Below are 22,407 nucleotides of genomic sequence, written 5' to 3'. Positions count from 1 at the left end.
AAAGGTACTTCTGTAAAGATATCAGGTGGAAATGATATTCTCAGCTCACAACAAAGCAGCTAGTTTTCAGTAACAATGTAAAAATGCTGACATTTGAATTCAAGAGATTAATCCTAAAATACCATCTTCAATTTTCTGGATTTACCTAAGCTTTTATTTGCAAAGCATTCTCGAAACTGAAGTTAGGATTATATGAAAAGCACAAAACAGTACAGCAGAGTCACTCAGGGTTACACATACAAGGCCTGAAAGTTTGAGCTAAACATGCACAGGTAGGTGCAATAATAACTTGAAAGAGCTGCTGGTAATGAAAGTAGAAGTTCATATAAGATAGGATGTCCAAAAAGGATTTAAATGTTTCATTTCCTTTAAGCATACATACAAATAGAAACTTGAGCAAAGGGTGCTTGTTATGTTTGAGCTCCATTAAAAAGCAGAACAGGGAGTGGAGCTGGGTGTAATTCCTGGATCTTGAAGTTGCCTGCAAGTTAGAGCTGCAGAGGTGCAGCTTCAAAATGCCACAGATGTTGCACCATGCTTCAGAAAATCAATAACCAGTAAAAGATCATCTGTAGCTTTGCTACTTCATCCTGCCACTCCTGCACAAACTCCAGAAACACGGGAAAGGAAAGGCACAGGAGGCAGTTTAGAGCTCTTCTTTAAAATTAACTGCTTGTATTTATGCAATTCCAAATTGAAGTATGACCTTTCGGGCTATCTCTGACACTCAAAAGACAAGAATAATTTGGCTGAAAGCACAGCACTGCAATTAAAATGGGTTAAGGGAGAGGAATTGAGACTTTTTCACTTCAGAGACTTCTTCACAACAGTTCTTGCTTCAGGCCTTCAGCCTTATTGGAAGCATCTATTAAACTTCAGTGGCATACTCTGTATATGAAACTACTATCCAGTGCTTTTGAAGGCTATCCTATACATTTCCAGTATCAGTGCAATCTCTGCTATTTTAGTTGAAATAGAATAATTAAAATGTATTTTACTGTTTAAAAAAAATCCAGCTACAATTGATGCAGGTTTATTTTGAGCATGGGGCTTCCTCACACAACAGCTGTTGTAAATCAATGAATTTTAAAGGATTTCCAAAAGAAAATCCTCCAAGAAATACATCATTATCAATGTCACACTCATCCTAGGATGGGGGAAACGCAGCAGTTCGATTGAAATATGCCTTTTGTTATTAATCTTCAACAGCTTACATGAGGTTCACTTATTTTAACCCACTCCAGCAGCAGTTGTCACAGTTTTCTCCACAGCAGCAATCTCAGCAGCCCACAGGAATAAGGTGTGTTGCTAACAGCCCTCAGTCTGGGGTACATGGATGAATCAGTTTCTCCTATTCTCCCCATCTCCACACTAAAGGAGCCTTTACACAACAGATCTGAAATGGGAGAGGAAAGTCTTCCTCCCAAACCTTGGTGAACTGCAGAAGACTGCAATGGAGTTGTTGCCACGGCTGGAGCTGGGTTATACTCCTTTATTTTCATCCTGTATAGAAGAGCTGTAACAAAGCACCCAGCTAACTAAGCACTGCCTCACTCCACCATGGAGAGCCAGCCCACTGTGAGTGGTGTAAAATTAGCCTCGTCTTGCTCTGTTTATCCTAACGAGCAGATACCATAGACATCAGATGAACAGAGAAGAAACACAGACAGGATTACCAGAGTAACTAAAGCTCCGTAGCTCACAACTGCTATGAGCTGGCATATGATCCTCACTCCTGTGGTGTAACAACACAGCTCTCTGCCCCAGAGAAATAAATCTGTCAGTAGGCTTTAAAGTTATCCTAAGACACTTATTGTTCTGCTGCTTGTAACTAGTATTAAAGGTGTTAATCACTGAAGAAGTGTAAAGACTTGACAGAGACCTTTCTGTCTATTTTCAAAATGAAAAATTTAAGTGGTTAGTTGTACCTGTGTCTAAAGGTCTTTCCATCATTGGTGCAGCTATTTGGGAAAACCAGCTGCTCTGCTTTTGTGTTCTTTATAACTACAAGCTCTTGTTTTTCCAGACATGCAAGACTTTTGTTTACCAAATTGTCTCTATGGATACACAACTCACGTTGTCATAATTTTGCTTGTGCTGCTGTAGATTGTTCATAAATAAGATGAATCTTTAAAACATTTTCATGGTGTAGTCTCCTGTGTCACAGGCCTCATTCTGAAATGTGTGACAGTCTAATAGGAGACTTCCAGACTTATTCTCAGAATCCAAATGTCAGTTAGTAGACAAATTACCTAAATATATATCTGTATCTATGCATAAAATTCAAACTTATACTCTTGTGTTTTATTTTCTACGTGCTAACTTTACGGGTGTTTACACAAAAGCTGATTTGAGGCTAAGTCCTTTCTGTGGCAGAAAGTTTTTTTTGAAGAAATCAATCTCTGCATTGGCTAACTTGCCCTAAGGAATGGTTTTCTTACTATGCATTATAATTCAGGGTTAAGGTTGTTTAGTATTCATAATAGCTCATTTTAACTTGATTCCGTAACTCATGCTACGGACAACAATGTGTATGTTCACAGTGCTGTAATCCAAGTGCTTAGTGGAAAAAACTTTAGTCCCAAAAGACAAAAAAAACCTCTGTGCTACCACTAGTATACTTACTTTTTTCATACTTAGGGTTGTCTTTTTCCACATGCTGGTTCTATGACTTTGTAAGTCTGTCTTCATTGTCTTCATCAAGATGATGATGTATGTCTTGATGTCCAGTCTTTTGGCCAAGTTTACCCAGGTCTTAGTGACATTATTTCATATGGGTATTCTTAAGAAGCATTGCAATTCCTGGAAATGCACCAGCTCAAAAGCCCATGTGTTGTTTTTTTCCCCCCTCCTTATAACTGATAAGCCATGCAGTTTGCTTAAATCAGGTGTAATATTTTATTTCCCTGCTATTTGAATCAATTCAAGAAGAGGTTGTAATTCAGCACTCTTAATGTCAGTAAACACTAGATCAGGCTCCAGTAATTCCAGTTGTGTGATTAGTGTCAGGGCTACTTTGTTCTGAAAACAAAACTTAAAAAGAGTTCATATTTTTTTTTGATGATGTTAAGGCATCTGAACATGCGAATGTAAGTTTTCACACCTTTCACATTTTGATTATGATTAGGACCTTTGCATGTGGATGGTTACAGGTGTCACCTGAAGGCTTTGGGGGTGGGGAGCAGGAGAGGAAATGCGCTAAGATTACAACCATAAACTAATCTCTACTGACTGACAGCACAATTCTGTTTCTGCCAAACAGATGTTTGGAAGCATTCAGCATCTGTTTGTTAAACTTCAGTAGTGACTACATTGTAGCCTGTATCTACATGCACTGTAAAATGTAGAATTACATGTTTTTAAATGGCACTTCAGAAGCTTGTCGTCACACTGGCTTTACTTATTTACTGGTACTGAGTTTGGTAATAAGGATCAAGCTTTTCATTTTTGCTAGGGGTCTGACCAAGGTCCATCCAATCAAGATCAGGCATTATCTGCCCAACAAGCTGCTGTTATTAACCTGACTGGAGTAGGGAATTTTATGCAACCTCAAGCCACAGGTATGTGCTTGCTGAGCCTCCTTTTGTATTTAAGTGTGTATGTTGATAAATTCACACTGAAATGAAGTTTGGTCTTAGAGAAGTCTTACAGAACAACTTGCTATTTATTATCAGCACATGAATTTTACAAGAAATACTGGACTTCCACTACCAACGCATGCACTTCTCTGCTTTGTTTGGCAGTTAAGTGTAATAAATTGGTTATATCACATGAATAAGCCACATTTGATACGATAAAAAAATATAGGAAAATTCCATGCCAGGCTTCATTGAAGAATGTTTCTTTAACTGTGTGCTTAACATCCAGTATGAGAAACCTGTTTGTGTCTCCACAAGCACTTCATAATCTAATTATGTTATAACTAACCAAGTATGTATATCATGTATATTTTATTCTGCACTGTTTCCAATTTTACTTAAACTAATTCTGTTGATCCTCCCTTTATGTTACACTCTATCCCTATGTCTTCCTTTCCCAACCCTGACAAACTCAACCTGACCTCTTTGACCTGCCTGCTTTCCCCTTCTCCTTTCTTAGTGTTGTCTCAGCTTGGCTCTGCCGTGAACAGACCTGGGCAAAGCCTTCCTCAGCAGAGACTCCAGCTCTCTTCTGCCTTACAACAGCAACAACAAGCCTTGCAGCAGCAGCAGCAACAGATACAAGTAATCCAGCAACTTCACTCTGTTTAAAAAAAAAAAAAAAAAGAAAAAAAATACGATTCTCAGCTCCAAAACAAAGAATCTCCTTTTTTTTTTTTAAACTGTCTTTACAGTCTGAAATTAAAAAAAAAAAAAATGAATTCAGACAAACTATCGTGAAAGACTTGAAATGTGTAGTTCTCTCAGCTTGGAGCACTGCCTTTATTTTTATTCATTTAAGCCATCCACCTTCCTGATTTGCTAACATTCAAGGAGTGCTTGTGGCACATTACTAAATAAGCTCTGCCAGGTGCCATTAGGCTTGCAAAAGAAAGACACTTGAAGCACCTGTAAGTTCCAGTGTAGCACAGCTACAGTCAGTATGTACATCTCTGATAAAGCATTCCTTTAGCATTCTGTTATTCAGATGCTTTATGAAAATATTTAAATACTTTTAGCACACGGTCTCCTTGTGATACACAAAGAAAACACCACATACACAGGAAAGGTACGATGCTAAAAATGTACCACATCACCAAACGTTCACTGAAGTTGCTGAGTTACTGCAGTTACTGCAATGGAGAGAAAGGGCAAAGAAATAGCTGTCTGAGAACGTGTACAATGTTAGATATGCCCTTAGCAGGCTTCTGTGCCACTGGTGCTGCTTGACTGTACTCATTGCCCCAGTACATGATGTATTCCTTTTGTTAACCTAGTGCCTCCTCAGTTTTGTTTTTTTTCCACCTTCCTGTCATTCTTTCTGATGTGAAACATAGCTTTATAGCTAACACTAACAAGCTTTTTTTCTCCCCCTTCTCCTTCGTGGCAGCAGTTGCGATTCTTGCAGCATCAAATGGCTATGGCAGCAGCAGCAGCAGCACAAGCAGCTCACCTGCGACATCAACAGCATTCAGGCAGCCACTCAAAAAGTAAAAGGAAAAGAGGCACACCAGTCCCTCCAAAATCCTGAGACTTGCTTTTTTTTTCCCTCTATAAAAATGATTCAGAGGTGATTTTTTTTTTTTCCAGTTCAAAAAGGAGAAAGCTTAAAACAAATCAGTGTTTTATATTACTGGTGGGAAACCAACCTTTTGACCTTACACTGAAATAAACTGTTTTTGGAAGCTACCCCTATATAACGTGGCAACTTCATTGATAAAGCAGCTAGGGTCCGGTTTCCTTTTAAGTCACTTAATTTTTTAACAGAATGTTTTATCTTGTATTTTTTACCATTCAGCAGCATTGTACATAGTATAAGGGTGGAAAACATTTTAGAAAAAAAATGAACTTTGTAAATGTAGTATTGGTATTTGTTTATTTAGTATAAAAAGGTTTGTGAACACTGTAACAAATACAATTTTTACAAATCCACTTTTGAAAAGATCTTGCCTTTTGTTCAGTTGGGCTTTATGCTTTTTGTTACTTTGTCTATCAGCTTCTTTACTTCTTTGTGTCTTGTGATGGCTCTGGTGATACAGTCCTGAAGCTTGGCACCTGTCAGAGGACTTCCACCTAAGAATTGAAAGGAACAACTTGAATTTCCACTTATGCTTCAATTAAGTATCCTTAAATGTGTTTTCTAAGTCAGAGTATTAATACAGTAATTCTCTCAACTTTCGCCTGAAGAAAACATACAGCTTCTTCAAATATAGCCTCAGGCACAGAAGACAAACACACCAGACCTAAACAGTAGACACGCTCAAGATTTGTCGTTTGCTATGTGTAGGGTAAGCTATGACATCAGTCATGCCACCTCTTTCAAAGTGAATTTCAAGAGTAAGTGATTTAATCGGTACTTAACCCATCTGTTATCATAAAGCGCACACATTTTACAAAAAAAAAAAAATGGGGGGGTATATAACATATAGGTCAAGAAAAGACCATCCTCTTCATAGGTTCCTATGCAATGAGCTTGGAAGTACCTGGCTTATGGACGGAACAGAGTCTGTCTTCTTCATCAGTTACAACAGTTACTGTTCCAGTTGCTAAGTCGTCTTCTTCAGCAGTTGGATCAACTATGAGTAACGTGCTTTTGAAAGAAAAATACATGCAGATGTTAGTACATGATGTTCCATTAACATGGCTGCAAAATATATTTTCTAATTAATTTTAATGTAGTGTTATAAAATAATTCTAGATTGATTTAGTGTTCAAACTCATCTGTTGTTTTTTCCCCACCACGTACTAGTTTAAAAAAAAGGGAAATAGTGTATACATCTGTTAAAATACCAGCTGTCAAAATACATCTATATGTGCAAGTTTTATAGACCTGTAGTATTGCAGGAGAATACTGTTAAAACTGTTATTTGTAGTATACAACCACTTATTTCATAGTTTAGCAAAGACAATGTTTTTACGTGTAGCCTTCACTAATCTATACCAGACCTTAAGGTAAAATACATTTTTAATGGTAAATTCACCAAAGTGGCTCTCAGTTGCTTGTCAGAGAGCTCTAACATCACTCAGACAGTGAATAGTTCAAAAATGGTTACTGAGTTCCTTAAGAAAACCAAAATAAGCTGTCAAATACGTCAGACAATGCAGATCATTAAAGGAGAAAATATTAGTTTTCAAGTTAAAAATTGAGCAAACCAATGAAAAGAAGGGTATCAACTAAAAGACAACTTTGCACAATAAGAGCTTGAACTTAAAAAGCCAAACAACAACACATTAGCCTTAGGTTTCTTTCAAAAACAAACAAACAAACAGGTAGTACAAACATTTTGCTTCTGAGTTATGATATAGCCAAACAAACTATACCCGAAGTTTTTATGAAGCCTCAGTTTACATGGGTTAACTACGTTTTGTGTGAGCGTTTGATGTAATCAACTTCAACCTACCAGCTACAGTGCACCTAAACTGAATGATTATGGCAAGTTTTGGGGGAATAGCAGTAAGGCTGAATGCCCGTTAAATAATTGGAAGAATTTTTTGATTTGAGCTCATGCAGTGCATAATTTTTAAAAAGAATTTTCTGGGTAATTTACACTTGAACCAACAGTTTCAGATTGCTCTTTCAGAGCTACAGTTTAATAAAAATATCAGTCCTTAGCTATGCTACTCAAAAATGCTACTTTTTTATTCTACCCACACACACTGTGCAGCATCGGTCTTGTGCAGCATGACAAAGGAAACCTGTACTCACCGAGAGTTGGATGCATCAGACCTGGCTCCTATTTATCTACAGGAGCCATGCTGTGGAGCTCCACAGTGCTCTGCACCAGCATGCCTGTAACTTTCTGCTTTGATTAATTTGGTAATCACCTGGTCAGCATTGGAGCTTAGCACTCCCCTCACCCCATCCCATCCCATGAATCCAAGGGCCTATCAGTAATTTCTGTGACTACAGATAAATGTGCCATAAATGCCTGACCTCTCTAAAGTTTAAATGGATTGAAAGCACAGTAAATATCGTATTTTTGATTCTCTACTTTTCTTCTATGCAGCAACAGAACACTTAATTAACATACTTACACTAATGAAGAGCCAATAAACAATTTCAGGTGAGCAGTCAAGTTACCAGATGGGATTATTTTGACTTCTCATAATCAGATTCTTTACCTACAGGAACAATGACTTAAGAGTGCTGGTCATACTTCATCTTGGGTAATTATGTTTTAATTTATCCAGAGGTTTTGTTGTTCTGAGTGGACCAGTACTTTTTACTTCATCTGTTGACTAAACCCTTCATATAATCAGTTCAAAAAACTACCATCTTTTATATCAGCTACGTACATAAACTTTTAAAAGATGAACTCTGTTAGTACCATTATTTCGTCTAGAGGCTACTGCATAAACATAAATCAATACCTTTTCCAAAACCTTCAACCCTAGAGTACTTTTATGCCTGTCCTTTAGGCTGGGAAACAGCTCTGCTTTAAGTCACAGGAGGAAGTTGGACAAACTGTTGTTTGTTTGCTGCATACTCATCCATACTGCAGAACTACAAATCAGTTCAGCAAGACACGCCTTGGATATAAGAGATAGCAAAACAGCACTGCCTGAACCCTCGTGTCCTTCACCAGCAGCGGATAAGTGCAGAAACACCAGTAGCATCCTCATGTTTTCACTATTTCTTTTAGATTCACACTTGTTTTCGTAAGTACAAAACAGTTAGGAACTTACTCATCAAATATAGCAAAGGAGGTGGCAACTGGATGCTTTCTGATAACCAGGGGATTCTTCTGTTTTAAATTAACTTCCGACAAACCAGTTTCTTCATTTATAGTAACAGATGGCAACTGGACTGAAGAGGTGAAAAAATGACAATAGAATAGTATTAAACACTGCTACTTTCAGTAGGCCTAAAGATGTCCTAGACCACTGAAATATTCAAGCTGTCCTTTTACCATATTGGAAAGCAGATGAGAATGGGATTTTGGTTATATTAACAGTGTTCCATTTTTTTGAATTCAAGCAACCTGTTTAGCTTAAAACTACCTATTCAAGTAACTATTTCGCTTTTCTCTTGAAAGTAACATTCCTCCCTAGCATTTTCTGTTTCCAAAATACCATACAATTACAACACCTTTACAATCTCAAATTGAACAAAAAACATTTTTTCCCCAAAAAATGCCTACAGGACATGTAAAACCAAATATATACATATAGTCTCATCTCATGTATTTTATACAGTTGTAGAAAAAGTACAATCCAATCTTAAGGTAACTCGCACTCTAACAACCCAGTAATGGAGACAGGGAAATCAAGAGCAAATTAGCTATGGGAATTCAAAGGCAAGCAATTCAACGCTTAGAAAAGGAAGCCTTCCTCTAACTCTTTATGCTGTCTCCTACATGCATATATAACCCACACCTTGTGAATAATCATAGCTATATAGCATGCATGAAAACAATTCTTTCAAACTATAACACATGAAGCTACATTGTGTTTTGACAAAATAAGCTAAGCTCCCAACAGCTTGTTCTGCCTACGCAACACAGATGAACAAGGTAAGGTGCTCTACTAGACATTAACGTTGTTTTGTGACCTCTGCTGAAAGATTCTGATTTCTGAGACAGAAAAACACTCAGAATGGCTATTAATCTTACAAGACAGCAATAATATGCATACAAAAAGATCTTACTGCCCAGCTGTTACATATCTATGGAATCCTTCCCATCAGTTCCACTCTGTATTCCCAATTTAGTAATTTAGGTGACAGAAAAAAGCAGACGTAAGGAATTGTGAGGCAGTTATTTTCCCTCATGATTAAAAACTAACATATTTCTCCAAGCAACAGCAATCAGAGTGTTTCTTACTCTAGAGAAGACTTACCATTTTTTAATGCTGCTAACAAAGCAAAGACACTGGCATCCAAGATGTTTCCATCGTAGTCCAGACATATGATGTCACAGTATAACACCCAAGCAAGCTATCAAAAAAGGTTTGCACATGTGAGTTATTACAGCAGCTAAGCAGATGGTGCAATATCTAAGAGAACAGTGGCCACACGAACAAAGATGCTTCTTTCATAAGAACAAAATTTTATGCTCTAGACCTAAACCAAGCTATGTAAATTGGAAAAAAAAAAAAAAGTCCAATACCTTCTTCAAAGTCTTACCACCATGATCTTGCTAGTATGTATTTATATACAACTTAAGATACAACTTACCTTGCCATTTGCAATGCACAGATCTTCTTTCGCTATTATCTGTGAACTAAAATAAAACGAGAAAGTAAAACAGCAAATAAAAAATTGTCTTTCAGAGTTGTTTGTGGTGTAAATGCAGTAAGAAGGTCCTTACTTTTCAATCACATCAGCAATGAACTGGCTTGCTGCTTGAGCCTCTTCGCCAGGAGGTCCAGAGCGAAACCTTGTTGAGCAGAGGGATGGCAGTTCTACATTTGGAACTAGGTAACAAAAATCATCAGTTATAAACTAAAGAAATCATGGCATGGGAAATCAAAAATAAGATAATATGCACTTTTAATACCATTTTACGTACTTCAAACGAAAAGCAAGACCAAGAATTCTTCAGTCAAGCCTTCCTACTTCACCCCTCAAAAACAGTTACTTATGAATGAGTTTGTACTCAAGAGCTTGTAGAAGTCTGTACTTGGAAAAGGTATGTTCCACAGAAAAGCAAATACTTGTACTTAACCATTTTCTGTTTGGATTCCTTCTGTGAGTATCATGACCTCACACACTCTTCCCTAAGTGTTAAGCATTCTTAACTAGCTCAAGGAACAGCACCATTTTCATCCCACTGCCTGACCTTACTGGTATGCTATCTGCTTTTCATCAACCATTAAAACTTGATGCTTTAGACTGGAAGCAAAAACATGCATAAACTTTTGTGGAAAAAAAAATCCACATATAAAAAGGGGATTTCACATGAGCTCTCTGTTCCGCTGAATGGTTTTATTTCACAAGAAACTGCACAGGAGTGAGGATGTTGGGATTTCTACAGTTCCCTGAGAAACAAGCAGTTTGTGTAGCCTTTTTTGTCTATTGGGACTTCAAGACAAAAGTTAACATGCCTTTGCACAACCTTGCATGGCCCAATCTTACAGATGAACTACCTTTCTCCCCTTAACAAACATCCCTCGCTGAGGGTTTATTTTTATCCCGGTCTGGAAGCAGGAATGAGAAAGTAGCTTTGCATAGAAAACTCACAAGCAGAGCAGAGGAATTCTGAAATTTCTGAATTAACATGTCCCAAATGTCAATTTGAAAACTGATTTTATGGAAAGTAATACAGTTTCACCCGATTTCTTTCCGTTAATGAGGTCTTCACAGCACACTTCATCTTTACTTTTAGCTGAAGCACTAAAAAAATACTATTAAGAACAAAAAGCTTACCAATATATCCTTTATTAGCAGAATCTACTGCAGGTGCAGCAAGTTCCTGGAGTAAAAAAGGAAGAAATGAAGAGCTTAATTTTGTTCAAAAATATTTCCAGCTATCCTAAGTGTGAAGTGTCATTTTCTTGCCAGATATCATTACAGTTTGATTTAAAAGAGCTATTTTTCATCAGTCAGTTGCAAGTTCATGGGTAACAAACTGTATTTTGCCAATGGGAAAACTTCTCACTGCATGCAGGGGTGTGAAGTGATTTATCTCAGGGTTCATGGCAGGCCACCAGTAAAGCTGAGGCAACAAGGCACTTCACAGTCCAGCCAACTAATTACCAACCCACTTATTGATCAGTCTCCAGAAACTCTTCAATTACTGTTATTTCTAGATAATAAAAGCTCTGTATTTTTGTGCATATCTTTCGCCATACACAGTACACACCACAAAAATACACATTCTCAGAATGTACAAGCAGCACTAGACAATGAAATAATAATATCTTTGACGCCTGAAAGTAACTCATAAAATAATGCAATTGGATCTGACTGGCATATTATTGTAAGTCGGCAGGAGATGCATTCTACAGACAAATAAACAAATTCAGCTAACAGCCAAGTTAAAATCAAAACCAACCATACCGCCTTAACTCCACAAATTACTGTCGTATTTCCCAATTTCACCAGGGCAGACCCGTCCGCAGTTGTAATTGAACCTGAAGAGAGAAAGTGCTGTTCAATAAAATCTTTCATTCAAAGGACCTTAATTAACATCCACCTTCATAAAGTGCTTAATCTCCGTCATTTTAAACTAAACACAGGCTAAACAAAGTTGATGAATCAAGGATGGGAACAGATCCCCTCTCTCTATCAAACAGTCAGAACACTGGATTATTAGCATCCTTAAAATTCAAGCTAAGGATTGCTGAATCCATTATCCAAAATATACTGCTAGCATTTTCTCCCAAAATGTTACAGAATAAGCCTGCCTCTTTATTACCTTGATCAATTTTTTTCATGTACAACAGATTATGTTTTGTACATTGATGCAAATTTGAACTAATAATATCCTTTACGTTAATAGCAGTCAGTGCTCTACTAGATGAAAATGTACCTTTTACCACACAAGCAGGTAAACCAGCTCTAGATCACAGATCCTATCGACGGAAAATTTTTAAACCAGTAATCAGGGATGGTTATCACAAGATGACTTTTTGAGTGACTTACAGCAAGCCCTCATGAAAAGGCAACATTGTACAATGGAAAAGATCTGCAGTGTTTGTTTCAGCAATAACCAGCAACCATTCCATGGTGGCACATGCTAATCTATGTATTTTTTTCCAGAAATCACAGCAAGGTCTAAGAAAGGTAGTTAAGGCCTGCTGCTCACTGTACATAAGGCATCTTGCCTCTACTTGAGCCAGCTGCTCATCGAACTTAGAACAAAGCGCAGGCCAGGAGTCAGCACCTTTCAAGATGCCAGGGATCAGCTGTGCACTTACCAGTATGTGGATAGACGCTGCCTTCAGCATCCAGAACATGAAGCTGCTGGTCTTAAAAGGAGCCACACTTCTAAGACCACCTAAATTTTGCTGTGCATACCAGCCCAGGGCAGGCCAGAGAAAAATGCTCAAAAATATTACTGTACCATGCATTCTTTTTAATGTCTGTTGGAACTATAAATAAAAATCCTTCCTCTTCCTTGTTTCAAAATTCAAGCACCAAGATAAGTGATAAGCAAGTCATTAAGGGTACTGGCTATTGCAATGAGAGATTAATAATACCCACATTATCATTATTATTCCACTTACCTATGTTGACAGTGGTTGCCCGGAATTCACCTAGCTCCCTCCCATCAGGTCGACAGTTCTCTTTCTACATAGAAATTACAAATTTCAAGTTAGAAAACATATTCTTATCAAATAACACACCAGACATATTTTATCAAATAACATATTGGTAAGTTTATATAAAAAGCATTCTCCATTTTGGTGGAAATACACAGCTACAAAATTGCTAGGAAAAGCTTGATCACGTTCCAGACAGTTTTTCATCAATAGATGCCCTGTTTGTGATTGCAGGATCGGCATTTTTTTTATTTATTGTAACTTATTTAGAAAATAAATATAACAATAGATTGATTGTCTGTCTCAAGGATAAGTACTACAGGCTAGATTCAGAAAACGAACATTAGAGTGAACCAAAATGAAACAAAACAAAAAACACCTCTAAATATTGTCAGTCAGAAGCTGTTCAGCAGAACCCAAACCTTAAGTTAGAAGCAACACCAATTTGTTATCACGTTAGATCTGAACTATTATTCATCACAATTTCAAGCTTCTCAAAATCAAAACTTTTGGTTCAATTACAAGAACTGAAACTGATAGAAGTAATGCCGTATTCGTTTCCAAATCAATAGTATTTTAGTGTAAAGCATACAGAAAAAAAGAGGCTCTCCTTCACAGTTACAGTGAGCACAGTTAGTAGCAATATTTTTTATTACTTTTAGTAGCAACTGAATGCCAAGTCGCTTTGCACTAGACACAAGCCTGCAGCACCACCTTGGTCAAATTTAACTCAGACTCATTTTGAGGCCAACAAAAGCATTTTCACATCTGGAGTTAAACAGGAACACAACCTGCCACAGAATCAATGACAGGGACAGGAGGAAAAACAAGTTCTGAAGAGCTACAAGCATTTTTCCTCAACTTAGTGAGTTGTTTTTCCCTTACAGTTTCAAGTTTTCATGCAAATTAAAAAAGCTTGAGTACACAAGAATTGCTTCCAACCAATTTATAAACGACATCATGTTTTACTCACCAAAAATCTTCTATAGTATTCCAACGGTTCCACTGTCCTACAATAAATAAGAAAGGATATTTACACACAAGCTTCCAAGGAGAGCAAAAAGAAAAAGCAAGTGCTATCCTACAATAACAAATAATCTAAGAATCAAGATGGCTTGCAAAGCTGCTTAGTAATACGAAATAAGAATACGAAAAACTTGGAAACTCTAGACTGATCTAAGAAACAGTAAAGATGAAGAAACAAACTTTTTTTGTCATACATTTTCCAAAATACTTCTTCACAAGGAATCTGCATGCACATACACCTAGCACAAGCTACCAGCTTTCACCTCAATAATATTAACTAAATGCCTATTAATTTTAAGGTCAAAGTGAATGTTTACTGAGGAAACAATATAGATTTTTTTTGAAGAGTTGCAGAAAGGGTAATTTTATTACAGTATCTGTAATATTTGGTAGCTCAATGACTGCATTCAGATGCACAAAAAAAAAAAAAAAAAACACTTTACATGAAATATTACATTTTTTAGAATCTTCAGGAAAAAATAAAAATTGTGAGAAATGCTTTATGCTTCAGTTGAGAAATAACTGATGTTTATTATTACTCAGATACTGCCAACATAGTTTGTGCATTGCGATTTTAAGCACAGAACATTAAGGTTGAAAGAAGTGTTGTTTCATATGTGTTGTTTTAGTATTTGAGCAATGCTTTCACATGTTTAGAATCACAGAATCATTCAAAAGACCTCCAAGATCATCTGGTCCAACCATCCCCTGCTACCACTGTCATCCACTAACCCATGTCCCCAAGCACCACGTCCAACCTCTCCTTGAACACCCCCAGGGACGGTGACTCCACCACCTCCCTGGGCAACCCGTCCCAGTGCCTGACTGCTCTTTCTGAGCAGAAATGTCTCCTCATTTCCAACCTGAACCTCCCCTGGCACAACTTGAGGCCATTCCCTCTAGTCCTATCACTGGTTACCTGTGAGCAGAGGCCGACCCCCAGCTCCCCACACCTTCCTTTCAGGCAGTTGTAGAGAGTAATGGGGTCTCCCCTGAGCTTCCTCTTCCCCAGACCAAACACCCCCAGCTCCCTCAGCCGCTCCTCACAGGACTTGTGCTCCAGGCCCTTCACCAGCTTCGTAGCCCTGCTCTGGACACGCTCCAGGGCCTCGATGTCCTTCTTGTACTGAGTGACCCAACACAGTACTTGAGATGTGGCCTCAGCAGAGCAGAGTACAGGGGGTCGATCACCACCCTGATCCTGCTGGCCATACTATTCCTGATACAAGCCAGGACGCCACTGGCCTTCTTGGCCACCTGGCCACACTGCTGGCTCATATCCAGGCGAGCACCAGCCAAAACCCCAGATCCTTTTCCTCTGCACAGCTTTCGAGTCACTCTGTGCCAAGCCTGCAGCGCTGCAGGGGGTTGTTGTGACCGAAACGCAGGGCCCCGCACTCAGCCATGCTGAGATGCAGGCACTGACAGCGGCGCTGTTACACACACACACAGAGACACAGACAGAGACAGACAGACACACAGGCACGCACGTTTTATAACGTGTACGTAGAACAAAATAAGCAGGCGTATCCCCACGGAAGCCAGCACACGGAGTCCCCGCGTCTCATGGGGGCTCCTCCGCTCTCCTCCCCCCAGCCCCGGTAGAAGGGTCCAGCACCCCTCCGCACCCACCCCCCACGACCAGTCGCGACACCCCGTTTCCCGATCACTCGCGACACCCCATTTCACCCAGCAGGCAGAACCCACGGTCCCAAGACGAGGCGAGAAGCCGGGGGCTCCCCCGATCCGCCTGCAACCCCCGGCAGCCATCCCCTGGCAGGGAAGAGCCGCGAGGGGCCGCCCCAGCGCCCCGCGCTTACTTGAACGCCGTCGCCATGCCGCTGCCTTTCCCCTCCTTTCTCCTCCCTTCCCCGGGTGTGGTTCCGGGGTTGCAGCGCCCAGAAGCCTCCGCTGCCGGCCGGCTGCCAGCACGGCGGGGCGGGGAAGGGAAAGGAAGGGAAGGGAAAGGAGATGGCGGCTTCCGCGTGGCTGTAGCCTCGCCTCAGGGCGCCGAGCCGCTGCCTCCCCCCCGCCGCCGCGGGCTATGGCGCTGCCGCTGCCCCTGCCCGAGGCCGTCGCCTTGCTGGCAGCCTTCCTCCTCCTCCTCCTCCTCCTGGTGAGAGCTCCTGGGGTGGTGTGGAGGGCTCGGGGTGTGTGGTGTTTGCAGCGGGGGTGGGCTCGCGGGGGGTGTGATTTGCCCCGGGGGCTGTACGCCTGCTGGAGGCACCCGCTGTGGGGATCCTGCCCCAGCCGCTCGGGGACAAGGGGTGTAAAATGGGGAGCTGCTGTGAAATGGGGAGCGAGGTTGAGGATTTTCGCATAGAAACCGAAATTCTGCCGCACGACACTGCTGCCACGTCTGTGGTGCTCCCGAGGACTTGGGGAGACAGCTGTCAGCTGTGTTTCGGCTGTGCATAGAAGTGCTCTGACAGGGGCGTGCTGTACTCCACAGCAATGCCACCGCTTCCAGTGGCTCAGCACAGGACACAGGTAACGCCAGCTGGCTGACAGATTATTTGGACAAGGTGCGGCAAGGCGTAGACCAGCCCTTCGAGGGCATCCGGAGTCGCAGTTGACTTAAGACCATCTAGTCTAACCTTTAACCCAGTACTGACAAGTTCACCGCTAAACCATGCTACCAAGTTCTACATCTATGTGCTTCTCGAACACCTCCAGCGATGGTGACTCCGCCACCTCCTTGGCAGCCCATTCCAACGCCACACAACCCTCTCAGTGAAGAAATTTCTCCTAATACCCAGCCTTGGGCTTGTTGTGCCCCCAGTGCAGGACTCAGCGCTCAGCTTTGTTGAACCTCATGCAGTTGGCCTCGGCCCAGCCTATCCAGATCCCTCTGCAGAGCCCTCCTACCCTCGAGCAGATCAGCACTCACACAAGAAGTTTTTGGTCCTTTGCAATTTGGTTGGTGGATGAAGCAATGTGCTATTGACCCATCTCATTACTGAAATATGTTTGGTTGCCCCTTGTAACGTATTCAGCAGCTAGATAAACCTTTAATACAATGCTGGTATATAAACAATGCTCAAATATTTTCTCTTTTTATCTTTTTTATTACAGATTTGTGTGATTGCTCATGTAACTGCCATAAAAATGCCAGCCCTTCACCGATACGAAGAAGAAAAATTCTTCATAAATTCTGAAGGCAGGAAAGAATCTGTACCAAGTATACACGATCCCCCCACAAAGGAACTCTCTGTTGTTGTGCCTTCATACAATGAGGAAGACCGGTGTAAGATTTTTCTTGTTTTGAGAAAAAGAAGAAAATCTATCTGTTGTTCCTCTGATAATGCAGAGGTCAGTTTGTGTTGGCAGTAGACTGTAGCTCGCCAGATTATGTGTCTGATTTTCTACGCAGTTTCCAAAAAACAGTCCAAGCACATTGAATTTCAAAATTAAGTTATTGTGTAATTTGACTGTTGCTGCTAAAAGTAGGATGGAGCACTTGTAAGAATCTGCTTTATTTTGCTAAAGTATAGCAGGATAGCTGCTCATTGCCCCTGTAGTTGCTGTAAAGCTAGGCATATAAACAGACTTTTAAAATTAATTTCAGAGCTTGCTGTAAGCAACAGCAGCAGTTTCAGACAAGCAGGAAAGGAATGATCTCATGGCTTTAATTCTGCTGTTTGGCTTTTGGCTTGGCCATATGTATGAGGACATGAGACTAAAAAGCAAAGACTTTCCAATGTGACAGAAATTGTCAAGCTGTAGAGCTGTACTTCTGCTTGATGTGGTAGCATACCTTTCTATTCTTGGTGAGTGAAAGTAGTGAGCTGTCTGGAATTCTCTTGAGGGATATTGACAAATAATGTGCATCTGGACACAAGGTAGGCCTAGTTCTTTGAGTCCATTGCATTCCTCAGTCCTGGTTCTCATTTAAGTTCTTGCTTACTGTAAGCACATGTATATTTAATGTGCTTTTCATTTAGTTGTCTCTCTGGAGACAGAGTAAGCACCTGCAATGAGTTCAGAAATGAGTATGTCTTGCAAAGATGGCCATAAAGTCGAATGTGTTTCTAACCTGCAGATAAATCTGCTGCAAAAATAGTGTCATTTTTTTGGCTGAAGCATCACAGCTAACAGCTATAGTAGGAGAAGGCATGGGACTAAGTAGCGTTAGGAATTTCTCTGTCAGTTGGCTTAAATAGCTTGGAGATTTTTTTTTTTCTTTAATACTGCTTAGAGAATAGCATTTTAAAATGGAGACCTGGTTCTAATCTTTAAAATAAATTTTTGTGTCTGTCTTACGTGTGTGAGATTTTTCATTGTCCTTCCATTCAGAAAGGATGAGGCTTAGAATTGCAGGTGCTAAGCTTGTCTACTGAAGCTGGTGTAGTATGAAGAAAGCAGTTTGCTCATCTTAGCTTTGTGGTTGTTGTCAGCTTGCATGTACAGATGCTTTTTGGTGTTTAGCCTGTTAAAATCTACTAACTTCATATTTGTGTTTTTTTTTTTTTGTCTAGTACCTCTTATGATGGATGAAGCTATGGATTTTCTGGAAAAAAGACAGGTATTTTCATTTTGCATTCAAAATATATTATCTTTATTTACTATATGTAATAAGTCTGTGATCTATTTGCATTGGGGTTTTTTGCTGTATGTTAAATAGCGTAATTTTAGCCACTTGGAAGTAATACTTTGTCTCTTATCAGTTATTTTTAGATTGAATACTGGATGGCATTTTTTTAATTAAATTTAATTACTACTATGTGATGCATGCTATCTCTCCAAGATGGAAAGTAAGGATTAATGATCCATTTAACATCTAAACTATATAGTTGTTTGTCCCAAAGTTTTTTAAACCTGTGTTCTTCATTAGGGTTGGTTATTTGGGTAAGAAGTGCCTTGTGCATTTTGTTTGGTTTGTTTGTATTAGCAGTGATGTTGTTCTGAATTTTCACCTCTTATAAATTAATTTTTTTTAGTTCTAAATGATAGTTGAGGAACAATATGACAGCCAATATAATGGAACAGGCATCATATGTGGCAAAATTCTTCGACTAAAATTGCTACCGTAGCAAATTTACTGCGTTATATTGGTGCCTGTCTCAACATGAGTGAGTTGAAAACTGACAGAGGTAAGGTATGCTGATGTTCAAAACACCGACTTCAGATATTGGATGAAATACGTTTTTTCTGTTCTTCTTTTTAAGAAACAAGATCCTTCATTCACTTACGAAGTAATAGTGGTTGATGATGGAAGTAAAGATCAAACCACAAAGGTAAGAAAAAGAAATGTCTTACCAAGAAATCAGAGGTATGGATTTTTACGCTGCAGTTTCAAATAATGTTTTGCCTTTACATTTTGTTACTTGAAATACTTGACAATTCAAATTCAAGTTTCTGAATACTTTCTATCATTGTCCTACCTGCATTACGGATGTCACATATGCATAAGCATACACATACAATTATTTTTTGAATGCCAGTATTCTTGACTGGCTGATGTGCTCCCCACACAGAGTTTTCCTGCTGCTGAAACTGTAAAAATTCAAATCTTAGCTTCAATAAACTTCTCAAATACTCTACGTGTGCACAGTGATGTGAATAAAAACTTAAGGAAGCGTTAGAAACCTTTTAAAATAGCAGATTCATACTGTAATTGACAGAATGGCTGACATATTGTGTAGCTCTTTATTGTATCCTTTGTGGCATTGTTCATTTTAAAATCCCAGTGACAGTAACTGTTTTCAGAATAGTTCTGCATTCTTCTCCTCCTACTTCGATGAATGTCACTGGAAAGGAAGGCTGGCCAACTTGGGATTTTTTTATTATTATTTTTAATTACTGCTTGTTAGAATTTGGGGTCAGATACTAAAATGAATGCTGCTTTTTCATTTTCTTCTTAAGCTTCTCAAGCTTAATCTTGTCCGTTAAGTATCATTCAGATATATATTTATTGACTTTACATACTTTCTAGTATCATTTCTAACTGACTGCACTGTGGCCATGAGCCTCTGGACTTGCAAGGACTTGTGGCAGCTGTTAGAAAAGATTAGAGGAAAAGGTTCATTTGTTTGTTCCCCCATAGCATGGAAGAAAACTGCACATCAATGTGAATAGGATTTTAGATCATTGATTCTTTAAGACCACAGAGAGCAGCAAGACAAGTGAGAAATAGATAATAGCAGTAAAGAAATATATTTTTTTGATTAAATATTTGTATTAGTATAAAGGGTCTGAAATAGCGTGGTATAAATTACATTGGTATTGTGAGTCTTTTGGACTTCAGTGAATGGAGTTTAGAATTGCTTGGAGGAATATCCTGTTCTACTGAACATGCCTAGCTTCTCCAGTCTTTTTGTGTTGACTGTGAACTGGTTTTTATTTTCCCCAAACAGACTCCAGCAAACACTGGCAATGTATTTATGGAGACTGAAGTGATTATAGCTATGTGCTATTAAATTAAAACAAAAAAGAAAGGGTGAGAAAATGTAAACTTCTACCTTGATTCCTGTTTTTGTTTTATGCTCGTTTTTTGTATGTCTATCAGGTTGCAATGAAGTACTGCAAGAAATATGGAAGCGACAAAGTGCGAGTCCTTTCTTTAGTAAAAAATCGAGGGAAAGGAGGAGCAGTCAGGATGGTAATTAATACTTTAATCTCTTTCTCTGTTCGAACTACCTGTGCCCAAATATGCAGAAGGTAGAGCTATGCTGATCTACACTATGATTTCAATATATTGACAAAATGATTGCCAGAAAACTAAGTATGGGTTCCATGAAGTAAAACAAAAGCTCTTTATAAAAGAAACATAACTAAATCTTTTAGATATCTAAATTTTTAATTATCTAATTTTTTTTTAGATCTGAAATTAGATCTCAGAAATGGTATTTTATTCCTGGGAAGAACAATTACAAAGAACTCTTTTATATGATGATTCTGTGTGTGATACAGTTTTGCACTTTATAGTGGGGTTTCATTGCCTTTTTTTTTTTTTTTTTCAAAGTCACACATGTTCAGTTAAGACAATGTATTTGGCAAACCCACCATTAATTGCTTCCCTGTCTGAACCCCATCAAACATTGTCAAAGATCTCTGACCAAGAATGTGACAAAACCTGCAGCATCATATATGTTTTGCAGTGACACTGTGACTTAGGGCTTATTATTCCTCAGAACTAATTTCAGATTCTCTCTTGAATTCTCCTGAAATTGTGTTATTAAAAAATAGCACTGGATCCTCCTTTCCATAGTTCAAATGACAAAGGAAGGCTGTTCAGTGTGGTGGCAACTGCTAATTACTGCTTTGTGCTCCCCTGTTTAGCTGACAGTAGCAACTTGTCATGTCTCACAATTTTAGTTTGTAAAGCTTTTAGTTTGCAAGCTTCTCCAGAGAGGGTTTGTTAACTTTTTGTGTTTGTGCATTCCCTGTCGTTTTGGGACAGTGTGCCGTGTGTAAAGTCTTTAGATGTTGTTACAATATAATTTAATAAATTGTTAGTGGCAGAATATTAAGCCTCACCTGTTGTGTTGAGTCTTTGAGATATCACTGTTCTGGTTGCTACATCAGGTGCTTGCAGTGTTTGCAGCTAGCTTATGACAAATACTGATTTGGAAGGTGTAGATTTTTATTGACTATTTTGATTGTAGGGTGTCTTCATTTCTCGAGGGAAAACAATCCTTATGGCTGATGCAGATGGAGCTACAAAATTTGCAGATATTGAAAAAGTAGAAGAAGGTCTAAAAAATCTTCAACCATGGCCTGTGAGTATAAACTGTCTATATCTTAGTTTAATACACATGCATACAGATAGATTTTTATAGTTCTCTTTACCTTAAGCTCTTTGAGATCCAGTTGAAGATGTAGCTGTCAGTCTGAAGACCTCACACTTAGAAGTTGTGAGAATGGGCTGCAGGAGGTAGCTTCCATGGAGTTCTTACCTCCTTGGTACTCACTGTGCCTATTTCAACGCAGCACATAACATTCTATTTACCAGTTTTCCTTTTAAATTGTTATTCTCTGTATAAATACCATGTTTTATTCACTTAAAAATACTGTATTTGCTTATTTAACTGTAGTATTCTTATCTGATGTCATCCTGTATAACTTCAAGGGTGCATCTTAATTTCATTCTATTTTTAGAGGTTTTATTTTCTTAGAATTGTTTGTTTAATGACAGTATTTGGAAGAACTCCTGTAAATACAAATTCAGAAAACTGTAAGAAGAATCCCTCTCTCACGGTCATTGTCTTTCACGTGCTTGACCTGAAAGAACTGAGGTTTGTTTTCATTAGCCTGGGATTTAAGTGCAGAACAGAGGGGTACATCTAGCTAGGTTCCCAATATGCAAGAAATGGTACACAGCTTTCCAGTGGGAACTCTCTGATGGCTGCACCTGTACAAAGGGCACCAGCTGTCCATGAGTGTAGGTACAGAAGCGCCGGGGCCACCGGGTGGCAGTGTTTCCCTGATGCTTTTCACTGCCCAGGCAGCAGCAGCCGCTGCTGGTTCTTCAACATCAATCCCACACTAACACAGCAGGTTTAGGGGGGGGTTATGTGAGAAGTACTAGCGTGAGAAT

At 39.2% G+C, this 22,407-nt stretch overlaps 3 protein-coding genes across 8 annotated transcripts in view; 2 read left to right on the top strand and 1 right to left on the bottom strand.

Annotated features, from left to right (window-relative positions):
• The window catches only part of SUPT20H (SPT20 homolog, SAGA complex component), a 34,811-nt gene extending 29,241 nt beyond the window's left edge, over positions 1–5,570 (top strand). For 4 of the 5 annotated variants that reach the window (XM_084507077.1, XM_084507076.1, XM_084507078.1 and 1 more), the window contains exons 22-23: positions 3,455–3,560; positions 5,029–5,570. In XM_084507077.1, the coding sequence (XP_084363203.1) occupies positions 3,455–3,560; positions 5,029–5,132 (210 nt within the window). In that variant the 3' untranslated portion in view covers positions 5,133–5,570. The remainder of the gene's footprint in view (positions 1–3,454; positions 3,561–5,028) is intronic. The other variant, XM_084507075.1, reaches the window with a different exon arrangement.
• Positions 3,646–15,814, bottom strand: EXOSC8 (exosome component 8). Of its 2 annotated transcripts, XM_084507081.1 has the most exons (12): positions 15,689–15,779; positions 13,816–13,852; positions 12,807–12,870; positions 11,638–11,711; positions 11,005–11,050; positions 9,947–10,052; positions 9,814–9,859; positions 9,477–9,573; positions 8,325–8,445; positions 6,122–6,228; positions 5,589–5,711; positions 3,646–4,242 (listed from the first exon to the last, which is right to left on the bottom strand). In XM_084507081.1, exons 1-11 carry the CDS (start codon positions 15,703–15,705, stop codon positions 5,596–5,598), a joined length of 831 nt encoding a protein of 276 aa, XP_084363207.1. In that variant the 5' UTR covers positions 15,706–15,779; the 3' UTR covers positions 3,646–4,242; positions 5,589–5,595. The 2 variants fall into 2 exon arrangements, with proteins under 2 accessions (XP_084363207.1, XP_084363206.1); XM_084507080.1 differs by lacking the exon at positions 3,646–4,242 and having other exon boundaries at positions 5,496–5,711; positions 15,689–15,814.
• The window catches only part of ALG5 (ALG5 dolichyl-phosphate beta-glucosyltransferase), a 22,844-nt gene continuing 16,204 nt past the window's right edge, over positions 15,768–22,407 (top strand). The window contains exons 1-6 of the mRNA XM_084507079.1: positions 15,768–15,984; positions 16,944–17,115; positions 18,347–18,393; positions 19,037–19,105; positions 20,377–20,469; positions 21,476–21,589. Of these exons, the coding sequence (XP_084363205.1) occupies positions 15,913–15,984; positions 16,944–17,115; positions 18,347–18,393; positions 19,037–19,105; positions 20,377–20,469; positions 21,476–21,589 (567 nt within the window). The 5' untranslated portion in view covers positions 15,768–15,912. The remainder of the gene's footprint in view (positions 15,985–16,943; positions 17,116–18,346; positions 18,394–19,036; positions 19,106–20,376; positions 20,470–21,475; positions 21,590–22,407) is intronic.

This window comes from Aythya ferina (assembly GCF_964211825.1).
Source record: "Aythya ferina genome assembly, chromosome: 1".
Lineage (NCBI taxonomy): Eukaryota > Metazoa > Chordata > Aves > Anseriformes > Anatidae > Aythya > Aythya ferina.
The sequence above is the reverse complement of the archived record's forward strand: the minus strand, read 5'-3'. Positions and strand labels throughout refer to the sequence as shown.